Source organism: Lemur catta, chromosome 3 (assembly GCF_020740605.2).
Source record: "Lemur catta isolate mLemCat1 chromosome 3, mLemCat1.pri, whole genome shotgun sequence".
Lineage (NCBI taxonomy): Eukaryota > Metazoa > Chordata > Mammalia > Primates > Lemuridae > Lemur > Lemur catta.
In genome coordinates this window covers 17,131,822-17,146,210 of record NC_059130.1, presented here as the reverse complement: position 1 = coordinate 17,146,210, position 14,389 = coordinate 17,131,822, and the positions used below count along the sequence as shown (strand labels likewise).

General features: G+C 38.0%; 1 protein-coding gene across 3 annotated transcripts in view; it reads right to left on the bottom strand.

The window, feature by feature from the left end:
* Positions 1–5,778: 5,778 nt before the first annotated feature.
* LRIG2 (leucine rich repeats and immunoglobulin like domains 2) overlaps positions 5,779–14,389 on the bottom strand; it is a 143,174-nt gene continuing 134,563 nt past the window's right edge. For 2 of the 3 annotated variants that reach the window (XM_045546837.1, XM_045546834.1), the window contains exons 15-19: positions 12,388–12,837; positions 10,843–10,992; positions 10,477–10,530; positions 8,675–8,965; positions 5,779–6,638 (exon numbers count right to left, since the gene is read on the bottom strand). In XM_045546837.1, the coding sequence (XP_045402793.1) occupies positions 6,412–6,638; positions 8,675–8,965; positions 10,477–10,530; positions 10,843–10,992; positions 12,388–12,837 (1,172 nt within the window). In that variant the 3' untranslated portion in view covers positions 5,779–6,411. The remainder of the gene's footprint in view (positions 6,639–8,674; positions 8,966–10,476; positions 10,531–10,842; positions 10,993–12,387; positions 12,838–14,389) is intronic. The other variant, XM_045546836.1, reaches the window with a different exon arrangement.

Here is a 14,389-nt window from a genome sequence, read left to right as displayed (position 1 = left end):
ACTAGGGAAAGAAATCATGTAATAGAAAAATTATACATTACTTGCAGGTTGACAAAAAAAAATTTAGCTCAACCTTCTAAGGTCCAACTGTTTTCACAATCACCTCCATAATCTGCATCAAGAAGCAAAGTAAGAAATGGAGGATGTCACATAAAATGACAGCAAATTTACCTATGTTGCTCCATTATCCTTCTGGCATTTCTGTGAATATTAAAATGATTAGAAAAGGCCGTGACATAATTGGGTAAAATACTGGTATAATAACACCACAATTCCGACCCCATTCCAATTGGGGTCCCACAGATAAGAATGAGAATAAAAATCAAAGAGTAAAAGGGGGAGTTATAATACATTATAGACTTTACAATTTTTTAGTACAGTAATGCCATTTATATTAGTAACTACTTATAGATTTCCTAAGAAGACCAGAATTTCATGTTTTCAGCCATAAACACAAGTCAGACCCCTTTTGTCAACCAAAGTCCAAAGTTCTTTAGTTTATAAAAAATCCTGAAATGCTCTAAACTGAATACAAAGGATTTTGAATGACAAAGTTTTAAGATTATCAGATTGCTTCTAGGGATTTCCAATGACAAAATTGAAAGAGACCTTAAAGGTTGTTTTGCCCACATTCCATCTCAATGCAGAAATTTCTTCACCACTATTAACAGATGATTATATAGCTTCTGCATGCACCTCTCCCCTAAAAGGCTGATTATTCCAATTGTCATATAAAAGTAATTTTTAGAGAGTTAGTTTATATAGAATTATTAGCAAGTATATAATACACCTCCCTATATGAATCCTGTCCTTTAGAATAAAATCCTTATTTCATATGACAACCCTTTAGTTAAAAACTTCTATCACATCTCTTTTTTCATAGGAAAATGGATAACAGAATCTAAATTGCTTCACATTTTAATGTTCCTTTTATAACCCACAATGGGCAATGTGAAGGCAACTGTTTTAGAGTAGCTTGCATACTAGGGAAAGCACTTGAGAAGTTGCTGAGTGACAGAAAGCCAATGGCTTAGGTGTAGATCCTGTGCCAGTAAGTCTTGGAGTTTAAGGAAAACACTATTTTTTTTCTTCCAGGGAGACTTAGAGAATCAGCCTAAGAGGGGCACAAACAAATTAATAGAATCTATGTAACCATACTGAAATGAAGTGGTCAATGGGAGGTGGGAGCGTATTTCTCTCAGCATTTAGTTTGCTTTGCAACATCCCTGATTAAATTAGCATTAGGCAGACATTAGGGTGCTAGGAAAGAAAACACTCATGACCCACTAATACTATTTATATTAGAGGGTTAAAGCACTGCTTGGTCAAAACCATATGCAAAAATGAAAAGTTTCAGGAATTCCTTTTCCTAGGTTTAGAATTTATTAATAAATATATTTTTTAAGACCAGAGATAGGCTCTTCACATTTAAACAGATGTCACTAGTTATTTACACAAGCTAGGAACATCTAGGAGGACATCTCAACCATCTGAGTTGACACAGGAGAGAATAACCTGGCCCTTTAGGAGACCAGACTCTGACACCATTATGCTAAAGTACGGAGGCAGCACCTCTAAATGAAAAGTTTTCTACAGCACTGGCTCACAGCCTGTTTCCTGCCCTCTCACAAAAGACAGCTGATGCTCACTTGCAACAATCACTGGCAGCCTAACCCTACTTTTTTCACTCAGGAAATGTATCAGAATTTGAGTGAGAGTACTATAATTATAGGGATAACTTTGAAAACATTAGAAAAGGTGAGTCACAGAGTAGTTAAAAATTAGTTGTGGCACACCTCTCAGATGATTCTGACATTCCAGTGTGCTGTAGCAACACTAGCATTCAGATATGCTGCTCTAGAGAACAATGGGAGGTTTTTTGATAAGAGTAAAAATTCTTTATGTTTACTGATACTGTTTAGAAGCAGAGTATTTTTTTCTCCTCATGAGAACTTCTTAGACCATTACTCCTGCTACAGAGGAAATAAATCTAGTTCAAGTTGGAACAAGCAGCATTCTTCTTGTTCTTCTATAACAAACATTTCATAAAAGCAGCTTTTTATTAAAATAGCATAATCCTCCTTAGTTCCTGGAGGGAATTACAGATTCACAGAATGTTACAGTTGGAAAGGGCTTTAGAGCATCTAGAAAAATACCCTCACTTCATAAATGAGAAAATAGAGCCTACAGAAGTAATGGGACTTGCCCTTGATTACACAGCTAGTAACAAGCAGAGCTGTCAAACCAGGTCTCTTAATTCCAAATTACACCATAACCTAGTAAGTAAGAAGAGAGACAGCAGCTTGAAGGGATAGGAAAATTGTGACATTTAAGTTGTTCAAAGTGAAAATGTACAGAGGCTGGCAGTTTAAAGAGGAAAAGAAAGATGTGGCAGTACTAAACAGCAAAGAAGTGCTGCTCCGCATGGGAGAAAAATTTAGGATTGAAAATAAGTATGAAATTCAGCTAACCTTTCTGGAAAAAACCTGAGACATTATGTGAGTTTAGAACCCTTAAATTTATAAGGACTTAAAAAATAGGTATTTTAATTTAAGTAATCAAAGTTATCTAGTAAGTAACTAGTGTTAGATTTATAGGATAGAATCAGACAGTTTGTATATCAAAACCTGAAAGCACAAAGAAAGGAGAATTTTAGCCCATTGTAGTCCAATAGAGTGTTAAGTTCCTTGCTTACATAAAGCTCTTTGCTATCAGAAATTCAAGAAAACTTTTTGGCTTAAATAATCACTTGTACAAAACAAGGACCACTCTAAAGCTTTATAGTTTAAGAATTTCTGTACATTCTTCTACCCCCAAGAGCACTTGTCCCTTCTTAAGATACACTGTGCATTGGTAAAAGAGAGATTAAAAACAAAACATAGAAAAGAAGCAATCTTTGGTTTCCCAGTCAATGAAGTACTTTGCTGAAAGAAAATATTCCCACTCAGAGAAAGCACAAAGTGAACATAACTAAAACTCACTCTGGTATTTCAACGCCATGTTGTAACAGTCAATTTTCCAGTTGTTCTTCAAGACAGAAAACTCAGATTCTCACGATGAAAAAGATGGATCTACAGCCCAGTGCAGGAGTCAGATGGACCAACTGGTTCAGGAAGAAGCTTTCTGTTGCTTTGTAAATAACCTGAGTGAGGAAGACTACAGGCTTACGAGGGATAACGATTTACCAGGCACCACAGGTGAAAGCACAGAAGAAGAGTTGCTGAGAAGGTTAAACAAATTAAAGATGATCCACCATAGAATCGGGTGAAAACAGAGGTGAGAGAGACTCTTTAGATGATGTCTAGTACTAGGAGTGAGTCTGTAATAGACTGGCTTACCTCTTTTGGACAAACAGAAAATATGACAGGAAGTGAGCAAAGAGAAAACCAAGCTTGGACAGCAGCAAGCCAAAGGAATCCATATAGTAGTAATTTCAGATTCAGTGTAGGGATAAATATTAACCTTCATCATGGGAGTCTGAATACACAGAATAACTATGTATCATCTGTTGAGACTTCCCAGGGGAGAAAATATGGAAAACCGCCACAAGCAAGTGGAAAATCCACAATCTGAGTCAAGGTTTGCAAGGTCATCTAGATCAAAATGAAGTGCAACTGAAGCATTAATGGAAATCCCACCTATCAGAGGTCAGAGAAGACTGAAAAGCAAGAGCCCACACCATCAGAGAACCAGAGTGAGAACTAAGAATAGGTCGCCTCCAAATTGATGGCATGAAATTTCACAAAGATTTCATGATAACATACCATCTCAGACTTTTTTTTTTTTTTTTGAGACAGAGTCTCGCTGTGTTGCCCGGGCTAGAGTGAGTGCTGTGGCGTCAGCCTAGCTCACAGCAACCTCAAACTCCTGGGCTTAAGCGATCCTACTGCCTCAGCCTCCCCAGTAGCTGGGACTACAGGCATGCGCCACCATGCCTGACTAATTTTTTCTATATATATATTTTAGTTGGCCAAATAATTTCTTTCTATTTTTAGTAGAGACGGGGTCTCGCTCTTGCTGAGGCTGGTCTCGAACTCCTGACCTCGAGCAATCCACCCGCCTCGGCCTCCCAGAGTGCTAGGATTACAGGCGTGAGCCACCGCGCCCGGCCCATCTCAGACTTTTGAGCAGCCTCTGAGAAATGAGACTGAGACATTTTCTTTAACTCAGCAACATGAGACATTGAGACAGCAATCAGCTGAATCACAGTTGCAAATCTTTTTGCAGCTTCAAGGAACCAGGAATGCCTTTCCAGGAGAACACTCTTCAGAAAAAACCAGAAATGGTGAATATGGAGACCAAGAAATCTAACCATAGTTCTGGATGTCACAGTAAGAAGAATTCATCCTGGAGAATATTTGCCGAGAGACAGCATATCTAATAGAACTCAGTTAACATCTGAGACACCAAACAACACTGTCACTTTAGAAAGTAAACAAGGAAGACTCCAAAATATTTTCATATTCTGATCAAGCAGGTGTAAACTTATTTCAGTATCAACAGAATTCCTGTTCATAGAATTTTAAACACCAATTTAAATAATACATCTGTTGCAACTCAGAGAGCATTAAGGCAGAAAATGACAAGATTTACTGACTCGAGTAGACTTATGGATGGTGATAGTGATTTAGATCCCAGTGGCTCACCCCCAAGTCAAAACATGGAAAGAAAGGGCAGTCACAGAATGAAAGAGATGGTTCTGGGCCCATGGCAGCTAACACCTGTAATCCTAGCACTTTGGCAGGCCGAGGTGGGAAGATTGCTTGAGGCCAGGAGTTTGAGACCAGCCTGGGCAAGAGCAAGCAAGACCCCCTTTTTTTCCTACAAAAACAGAAAAATTAGCCAGGAGTGGTGGTAGCATGCCTATAGTCCTAGCTACTTGGGAGATTCAGGTAAGAGAATTGCCCATGAGTTTGAGGCTGCAGTGAGCTATGATGATGGCACTGCACTATAGCCTGAGCTACAAAGTGAGACCCTATCTCAAAAGAAAAAAAAAAAAAAGAAAAGAAAAGAAAAGAAAAGAAAAGAAAAGAAAAGAAAAGAAAAGAAAAGAAAAGAAAAGAAAAGAAAAGAAAAGAAAAGAAAAGAAAAAAGAAAAGAAAAGAAAAGAAAAGAAAAGAAAAGAAAAGAAAAGAAAAGGAGGAAAGAAAGGAAGGAGACGGTTCTGATGTCAGCAGTTGTTCTGGCTCCGATTCAAGTAGTACTGCTTCCTACACAGGTTCTGCAATATCTAAATCAGCCTCCAGCTTTTGAAGCATCCACTTTTGAAGTGATGCTTACATATGAAACAACAACCTGAACTGCATCATTGGTTCCTGAAGAAATGAACTTTCCCCAATTTCTGTTTAAGAATAAAATATCAAGAAGCCAAAAAATAAAAAAGAGAAGATATTCTCAAAACAAGTTTTCCTCTATCTATGTGAATATGGCTGTGATAGACTGCCAGGCTCTAAAAGAGCAAGCCTTTTTATGCTAGAAAGGGAGTATCACCTAGCACTTGTAAACAGATGGTATATGATTAGACATATGAACCTCTAGGCATGAAGCAAGCAGTTAATCACACTAAGACTGTTTGTATGTACACAATCACTAAGTACTCTGTCTCTATACACATACTTCTTAACAAATAAGTTTTCAAACTTTAAACAAAGTTTTTAGATCTCACTAAACCCAATTATACAAAACTGTGATCTGAGAAGCTGCTGTCAATATTATAACTGGATATTATATATAATCTTGGCATATCAAAAATATTTACATTGCAGCCAACACATATGGTCAATGAATAGAAAAATTATTTATAAATGTACATATATTTACAATGAGCTCCCTTGGCAATAGGGACACACAAAAAAATTCACAAGAATACAAAAGCCTTCAACCTGGTACCAGTTGGTCAAGCCTGGGATTCTTGCCAAAGACCTTGAATATCAAAGCCCCAATCTCAACTATCTACTTAAAACCACTGAAGAATCCCAGGCACATTTGCCAGAGGGCCCCAGAGTTATTTTTGCTCCTCAGAAGGCAAAGTAGAACAACAAAGGAGTGATGCTTTCTCAGGATCATTCTGAGGACTGGGACAATCCAGCATGGTAAGCAGCAATGAGACTCTTCCTGATAGGCAAATGCACACCTGGACACATCCCCACTGAATCATCAGCACTTTTGCCCCTTATCTTCCCTCTGCCGATGCCGCACATTTCGGTCATGTGTACCCATTTCTGTCAGCCATTACCCTTTCTTCATTGGGTATATGCCCAAAAAAATGTGTGGCCCACTTTGGTGTGGTCAGATGTAATCGTAAACAAAGAGTAAAATACATGCTGACTTTGGGGTTTCTTCTGAACTCCGAGGTAGTAAATACAAAATTAATTAATGAGTCTTTGCCCAGATTTCATCCTGAAGTGAGTTTCATGTGCCCTCGCTACCATCTTGAATGTTCTGAGTCCTATTAAAATCAAAAGTGTGGTCCTGTAACCTGTGGCAAGACATGGGGGAAGCGGAACAATCTGGATCCCTCTCTGCCAGGCCCTCATTTCGATGAAGTTGTGGTGATTCAAGAACTGGCTGCTGGGAAAAGTGAGGATGAGGCAGGCCTAGTTCTCTGTTTACATTCCACGGAGGCCGCTGCAATGTTTCTGTGAAAGAAAGACAAGAATAATCAGTGGTGACCAGAAGTTCAACATTAATTTTCTAAAACCTAATGTCTTTCTAACCAAGTCCTCAAAGAAATAAAGATGTCCAATATTCCTGAATAAGGACATTGAGATCAAATGTACACTTGCCATCTTCTTAGCCACAACAAAATAGAAACCGAACATGGTCTTTCAAATCTTTCTACTCAACAAACATAACCAATTATATACTGAGACCATGCTATGTATCATAAATTTTTATGTGTTATTTTAGTGGTTCTGCTGTTACAAATTTTAAAAGTAAAACTCTTTAGACACACAGAAAAGAAATATAAGAGACTTACTGGTTTCCATATTGTAATGAAAGTTTCATGATGCATAGATAATAATATCTTTAAATATATTATAAAAGTGTTTTAAAAACAATCATTCCTTTCCAACTTGTAGCATGTCAATAATTCTAACAACAAATACTCAAAAGCAGCTATATTAAATCAGATTATCTGCACTTTGGTTTAAAAAATACGCATTTCTCATTCTTATTTACCGCAGTTGTATGCTATTGTCCCAAGGACTGTGTACTAAAAGTTATATTAACTTCATGGGGCGAATTTTGGGAAAAAACAGCCAATACCTATTTACGTATTAGAAACAACCACTTAGAAATAATAATAAAAATAATACTAATAAAAATAAAATGCATGTGAAAAGTAAACTATAGCAGGGTTTCTCAAGCTTTAATATGCACAGGAATAACCTGGGGATCTTGCTAAAATGTAGACTCTGATTCACTAGGTCTAGGGTGGGACCATGACTCTGCATTTCTAACAAGCACCTAAGTAATGGTGATGCTGATAGTCCACAGACCACACTTTGAATAACAAGAAGCTAGAGTGCTTTGGTAAAGAGTAGGCAATGCACCAAAGCACTCTCATTTTCTATTTCCTCACCTACAGACCAGATTAAAAATTAAAGTATCCCTAAGGTTAGAAAAAAGATGGACTGCATTTTTGGTTCTTCCTAAACCCTATCTGTGTAACTCTTCTAGGACACGGAAAGATGGATTTACTGTTTGTGTGTTTCTTTCATCCATACTGAATGTAAAAATAAGAGACTAACTTCAATAACAGTGCTTTTTCTGACCTGTACCCTCTTTAGAAATCTTTAGAGTTGGTCTTTTAAGAACAACAGAGCACGTCTTAAGTCCCACATTAAATCATTTACTCCTGCTTGAACCAGCCATGGAGGTACCACTGTATACTTTGCCTTCCTCTATAAACCTATAGGTCTCACCTCCTACTCTATTTCCAGTGCTCTTCCATTTCAGGCTGACAGGAAATGAAAGCTGATTTAAAGCCTGGATGGACAGGAAGACATGCTCAGTAGTACCCTTCACTGTCTAGAAATAGAATTTTGTTTCAAATGCCAAGTTACTATCAAATGCCTCATATATACAATATAATGTGTATTTCTTTTCTTGGGCCACGTGGGACAGAAGACACTATCCCAAAACTGCTTTACCACTTATGGACCTAATCATACCCATGGGATAAAGAAAACACCTGCCAAGCAATGCTGAGATTAAATATTTACCTGACAGAACACCAACCAAACAAACCATTTTAAAATCTTCTCAGTAAAAATTTTCACAAAATTATGACCAAATTATATTATTTTAAATAAAGGTGGAAGAAAAAATTATTAATAGCCTATATGAAACTTTTTTTTCCCCTTTTTTTGCTGTTCAAGTATATGAAACTTTTTAAAAGCTATTTCTGTATGGCCTCTGAATTTTCAATAGCGTGATCTTGTTTCCCCCACAAAAGCTGTTTTCATCCTACAGATGAAGACTTCTTTGTAACTCTAATATGTAAAAATCTCTGGCTCTAGTTTACACCAGTTAACAGTGGCCAATTACTCCAGTAAACCAATTCGTTTGCTTCCTGTCAAATAAGAGTGTGGCCTATTTGATAGAAGGAAAAGTCAATTAGGTGGAAGTGAAAACAAAATAAACAACAACAAAAAAATGAACCCCTTACCACTGCTCATCTGTGTGGAGGAAAGTTTCTTCTCATTCATCCTCTCATGGTTGGTGGGAAAGGCAGACAGCTCTCTGTCTGCTGACGATATCAAGCTCTCCAGGGCAGCAGCATTGTGGGGAGGATGTGCTAAGTATGTCTCTTTGGGCATCTGGACCATGAGGCTGGACAGTGTCTGATCTAAAACATCCTCCTCAGCAATATAGGTATACGGACAGTATTCTCGGGTCCTGGAGTAGATGTTGGCATTGTCATAACAATCTGAGCAGATCACCCGGGTACCAGTGCCACCTAACGAAAACAAGGGAAAGAATCCAAATATCCTTCCATTAAGGAATTAGTTTTGCTAATCATCAGTTTTCTTCAACAGTTGTCATCATCATTATTGCTAGCATTTATGGAACACTTACTTTATAAATGAGGTGAAGTTTCAAGCTTTCTGTCAATTACCTCATTTATTTTTCACAACATCCCTATGAGGTAGGTATTATTATTCCCCAAATTCCAGATAGTGTAACTATAGCACAGGAAAATTAAGTAACTTGACCAAAGTCACATTGCCAGAGTGAGGAACAGACACTTGAACCCAGGCATTCTGGCTCCAGAGCCCATGCTCTTGAATATTACACTGAATCATCTCCGTCCAGCCTGGATAGGTCATACTCAAATCAAAGGGAGCCAAGACGAGGCTGGCACTATGCTATAAGACACATGCTTGGCTTAAGCAAAGTAAGGCAGAGAACAAGGAGTTATAATGATTTCACTTCATGAAAATCCAGTTATTTTCGTGAGTTAAGAGGTTAAGTAACACCAACTGCTAAAAGCATCTCCAGAGAAAGCCTCTGACAGTCAAGAATCTTGCCTGACAAGTGTATGGCTGACAGAAGTAAAGCTTTAATAATGAGCTACCTGGACTACTATGTGCTCTGAAAACCGAATGATGAAGGAGAGAAGAGACAGTGAGAAATAAAGAGTGAGTTACTTATTAAAGATCAAGCAATAGAATATTAGAACTAGAAGAAACCAGAAGTAATTTAGTTTAACCGAGAAAGCGGTGTTATTTCCCACAAATTTCAAAGAGTAGAGACTTTTATATATTCTTTTAAAAGTCAGAAATACCCCCTTTTCCATGAAAAGCCAAAGTAAAATTCCATTTATCAATTATATAGAAAAGTTCTATTGACACCCAGCCTTAAAAAAAAAATCTCTGAAGAAATGGAACGAGTCTTTCATTTGTATGGTACTTGAAGTACCACACAGATTTGTTGAAAGAATCTATGAGAATCTTGGGGGAAGTACTTTATAATGTATTATATTTCTTTACTTAAAAACAAGGAAACTGAAGCTTAGATCTTAAGTAAATTGTTCATGGTCACAGAGCTGAAAGAGGAAGAACTAGGAATCAAACCAATTCTATCCCTTAATTCCCTTCCCTGTGTTGTCACTCCCCATGGCAGTGAAGGTGTTGAAAGGGTAGAGGGAAGAGATGTAGTGTTGAGACCCCAGGTTCGTTTAATTAGGAAATATTTTATATCTCTCTGATGTTCTCCAATATATACTGAAAACAACTGCTGCTATTTTTTATTCATTTGTTTATTTATTTATTTATTTATTTATTTGAGATGGTGTCTCGCTATGATGCCCAAGCTAGAGTGCAATAGTTATGCATAGGCCCAATCATAGCACACTACAGCCTCAAGCTCCCGGACTCAAGCAATCCTCCCACCTCAGCCTGCCAAGTAGCTAGGACAACAGGTGGGTCTCACTGTGCCAAGTTTCTAGTTACTTTACTGAATATCTACCTGTCAGCAGGAGAAACAAACCTCCCCTGGATGTCATCTGAAGTATGCTCATGCCTGAAAAGAGTAAGAGACACTTGATAAAATTTTCCAGAACATCCCCTTCCTCTATAATAACACAGGTTTAGGAGCCTCTGCTGTGTACTCCAATCTCTCATTTAAGGATGATGTGTTTTTGCTTTCTGTAAGATGATTTTCTTCTCTTGCTAAGACTTTAGTCCAGTTCCATCCTAGTTTGCAAGAGGCTAAATGATTTCATTGAGTATATAATTTTTAAATATTGCTTCAGGTTAATGGAGAAATTACATACTGAAAAATAAACAATAGGATAGGCTGAAATTGTAACCAAGAATAACAAAGAGTCATTACCATCAGTGCCTTTGTGTATATATCCATTGACGGGAGGCATAAGTTGCTGATGACTGCCTGCCTCAGAGTTGCTGTAACCTTCCTGTGGCTCAGACAGTGTTCCTTGGGAAGACAAGTAGCTGGGAATGTCTGCAGGCAGATTGAGCTCCTCTGTAAAAGAGACATCTATGACTCTCAAATAAAGTTAGGCAGTTGAAGCCAACATTTGGAAAACTATTTTACAAATAGTTGATACTACTGGCTAGGAAAATGGCATGTACCTGGGACCCCAACAGCATTTAGTACTTCCCCTGAGACTATTTCTCAGACTAGACTTCTTATCAAATCTTCATTTTAAAAGTATTACAAAAACCTAAAGATTAAAAATCTTATCTACACCCATACATTCAAAATCTATTTGACTAGATCTCTTCTCTTGCAGGATTTCAGGGTTTCAGGGTAAGAGTTGTAAAAGACTGACCTCAATTACCCAGCCTTATATTTAGTTTAAAAAAAAAAAAAAAAGACTGATCTCAATCATAAGAACTCCACTTTTCCCAAAAGTAAAATTATAATGAAAATGAGCCTTAGGCATAAAAGGAAGATGCACCTGTAATCCATTTATAAGAACAAAGTTTTGGAACAGAGTTTACAAATTCTTAAAATTATTCCTCAAAGAGGTTCTGTTATATTAAAAAAGTTGAACATTTTAACAAAAAATTTCCTTATACCACATATCAGGTAATATAGGACAGCTCCTAATTTCTTGTTTGTTTTTTTAAGAGATGATGTCTCATTATGTTGCCCAGGCTGGCCTTGAACTCCTGGGCGCAACTGATCCTCCCACCTCAGCCTCCCTAGTAGCTGGGACTACAGGCACGTGCCACCACAGCTGGCTCCCAGTTTTCTATATTTATTGTAAAATATAATCCTCTACTACATTCTTTTGATGTTTTTTTTTTTTTGAGACAAGGTTTTACTCTGTAGCCCAGGCTAGAGTGCAGTGGCATCATCATAGCTCACTGCAACCTCAGACTCCTGGGCTCAAGTGATCGTCCTGCCTCCTGAGTAGCTGGGACTACATGCACGTACCACTATACCCAGCTAATTTTTCTATTTTTTTGTAGAGAAGGGTCTCGCTGTTGCCCAGGCTGGTCACAAATAGACTACATTCTTTTTTTTTTTTTTTTTTTTTGAGACAGAGTCTCACTTTGTTGCCCGGGCTAGAGTGAGTGCTGTGGCGTCAGCCTAGCTCACAGCAACCTCAAACTCCTGGGCTTGAGCGATCGATCGTACTGCCTCAGCCTCCTGAGTAGCTGGGACTACAGGCATGCGCCAACATGCCCGGCTAATTTTTTCTATATATACTTTTTCTTAGTTGTCCAGATAATTTATTTCTATTTCTAGTAGAGATGGGGTCTCGCTCAGGCTGGTCTCGAACTCCTGACCTCGAGCGATCCACCCACCTCGGCCTCCCAGAGGGCTAGGATTACAGGCATGAGCCACCGTGCCCGGCCCATTCTTGATTTAAGTATAAACCTTAGGTGTCATCTGGGTACCACTCACCTGTGTTTGTGATACTATAGTCTTCATTTTTCCTTCTCATGTGGTATATAACAATGACCCAGATCAAAGAGGTGCCCACAACACAGCAGACTACAACAATGATGACAATGCCAACTGTGGTCCAGCCATCATCTTCGTGTCCAATGCTATTCTGGGAAGAGTCACAATTTGGGGATGAAATGACATTTAAGTAAATGTGGCCACGTTCTGTCCCAAGGGTGTTAGACATAATGCAGGTGTATTTCCCAGCATCTTCTAGTCCGACATCTACAATGATGAGAAGCTGGTTGGCTGCAGCAAAGAAGTGTCGTTCTGTCACCAGCAGTGGTCCATCATCCTTAGTCCAATTGAGGCGAGGGGCAGGACTCCCTCCAGCTATGCACTGTAATACTGCAGTCTCGCCTCGAGTTACTGTCTTATCCTCCAGAGGTCTAATAAATGAGGGTGTCTCTAACAGGAGAACATTAAAAAAAAATAAATTAGGCAATTTTATTCCCTAAATCCTACTGAATTAGACTAATTAGAGTATGATGAAATGAGCACTTTCATATACTCATGGGAGAATTAAAAGTTAATGTTTTAGAAAAACAAACATCAAAAGAGCCTAAATCTTATCTCAATAATTCCATCTTGGACAAGCTATCTTAAGTAAGAAGTTCAAAGATTTAGATATTTTGTCTATTACAAAATAAGTTGTAATTTTTTTTGGAGAGACAGGGCCTCACTGTCACCCAGGCTTGAGTCAGTGGTGTGTACCATAGCCCATTGCGGCCTTTAACTCTTGGGCGCAGGTGATCCTTCTGCCTCAGCTTCCCACAGTGCTGGGATTATAGGTATGAGCCACCATGCCTGACCAGTTATAATTTTTAATAAAGGCAAATATCTAAAAATCTACCAGAAAAATGGTTAAGTAAATGACAGTACAGTCACATGACATTTTATGAAGACTTTTTTAAATGACAGGGTAACCCTTGTGATACAATATTAAATGAAAAAAAGTAGGGATACTTAATTACATAAAAATGAACAGAAACTCTGTGGCACACGCCTGTAATCCTAGCACTCTGGGAGGCCAAGGCGAGAGGATTGCTTGAGCTCAGGAGTTCAAGACTAACCTGAGCAAGAGTGAGACCTTGTCTCTACCAAAAAGAAAGAAAAAAAACCGAGCCAGGCCTTGTGGCACGCACCTGTAGTCCCAGCTACACGAGAGGCTAAGGCAGAAAGACTGCTTAGAGCCCAGGAGTTGGAGGTTGCAGTGAGCTACAATGATGCCACTGTACTCTACCCAGGGCAACAGAGTGAGACTCTGTCTCAACAAAAAAAACAAGGCAAGGGAACACCCCTCCTCACAACCTTCCACCCCTTCATATTAAAAAAAAAAAAGGGAAAAAGTCTGGAATATGCTAAAATCTTTAGCAGTGTTTAAGTCTTTCCTTAATTTTGTGTATGTCTTAAGTTTTTAAAACAACAAACTACTTATTTTTCTGATTATACAAGTAAACAACATAAACCACAAACTTTAAAAAAAAAAAAAAATCTCACATCTCGGGAAATAGAGAACTGGAAAGTAGAATTTGTCTTGGATTTGAGTTCCATGAAGAAAAGTATGCTAATAAGAAAAAATAAAAACAAGCTATTCAGGGGAAATTTTTAGAAAAAAACAACAAAAAAACCAAAATGTTTTATCAGAACATAGGATCAAGCTCACTGAAAGGAAAAGAGAGTACTTTTTTTTATTATGATAAATTTTTTCAAAAAAAATGAACTAGGGGGAACAACCGTTACATTATCTTAGGTTCTCTGTGAAGCCATATGTAAAGCAGTATCAAATGGCTGGGATACTTCAAAGAAAAATAGAGGAATTCTCAGTGCAAACTCACTGAATAGTTTTTAAAAAATACATAAAGTAGAAACCTTACAGAGGGAAACATAAAAGTGTTAAGTTTGACAAAGGAATCTGAATTTTCAATTCATGTGATAAAAATCCCTACTTTTGCCCACA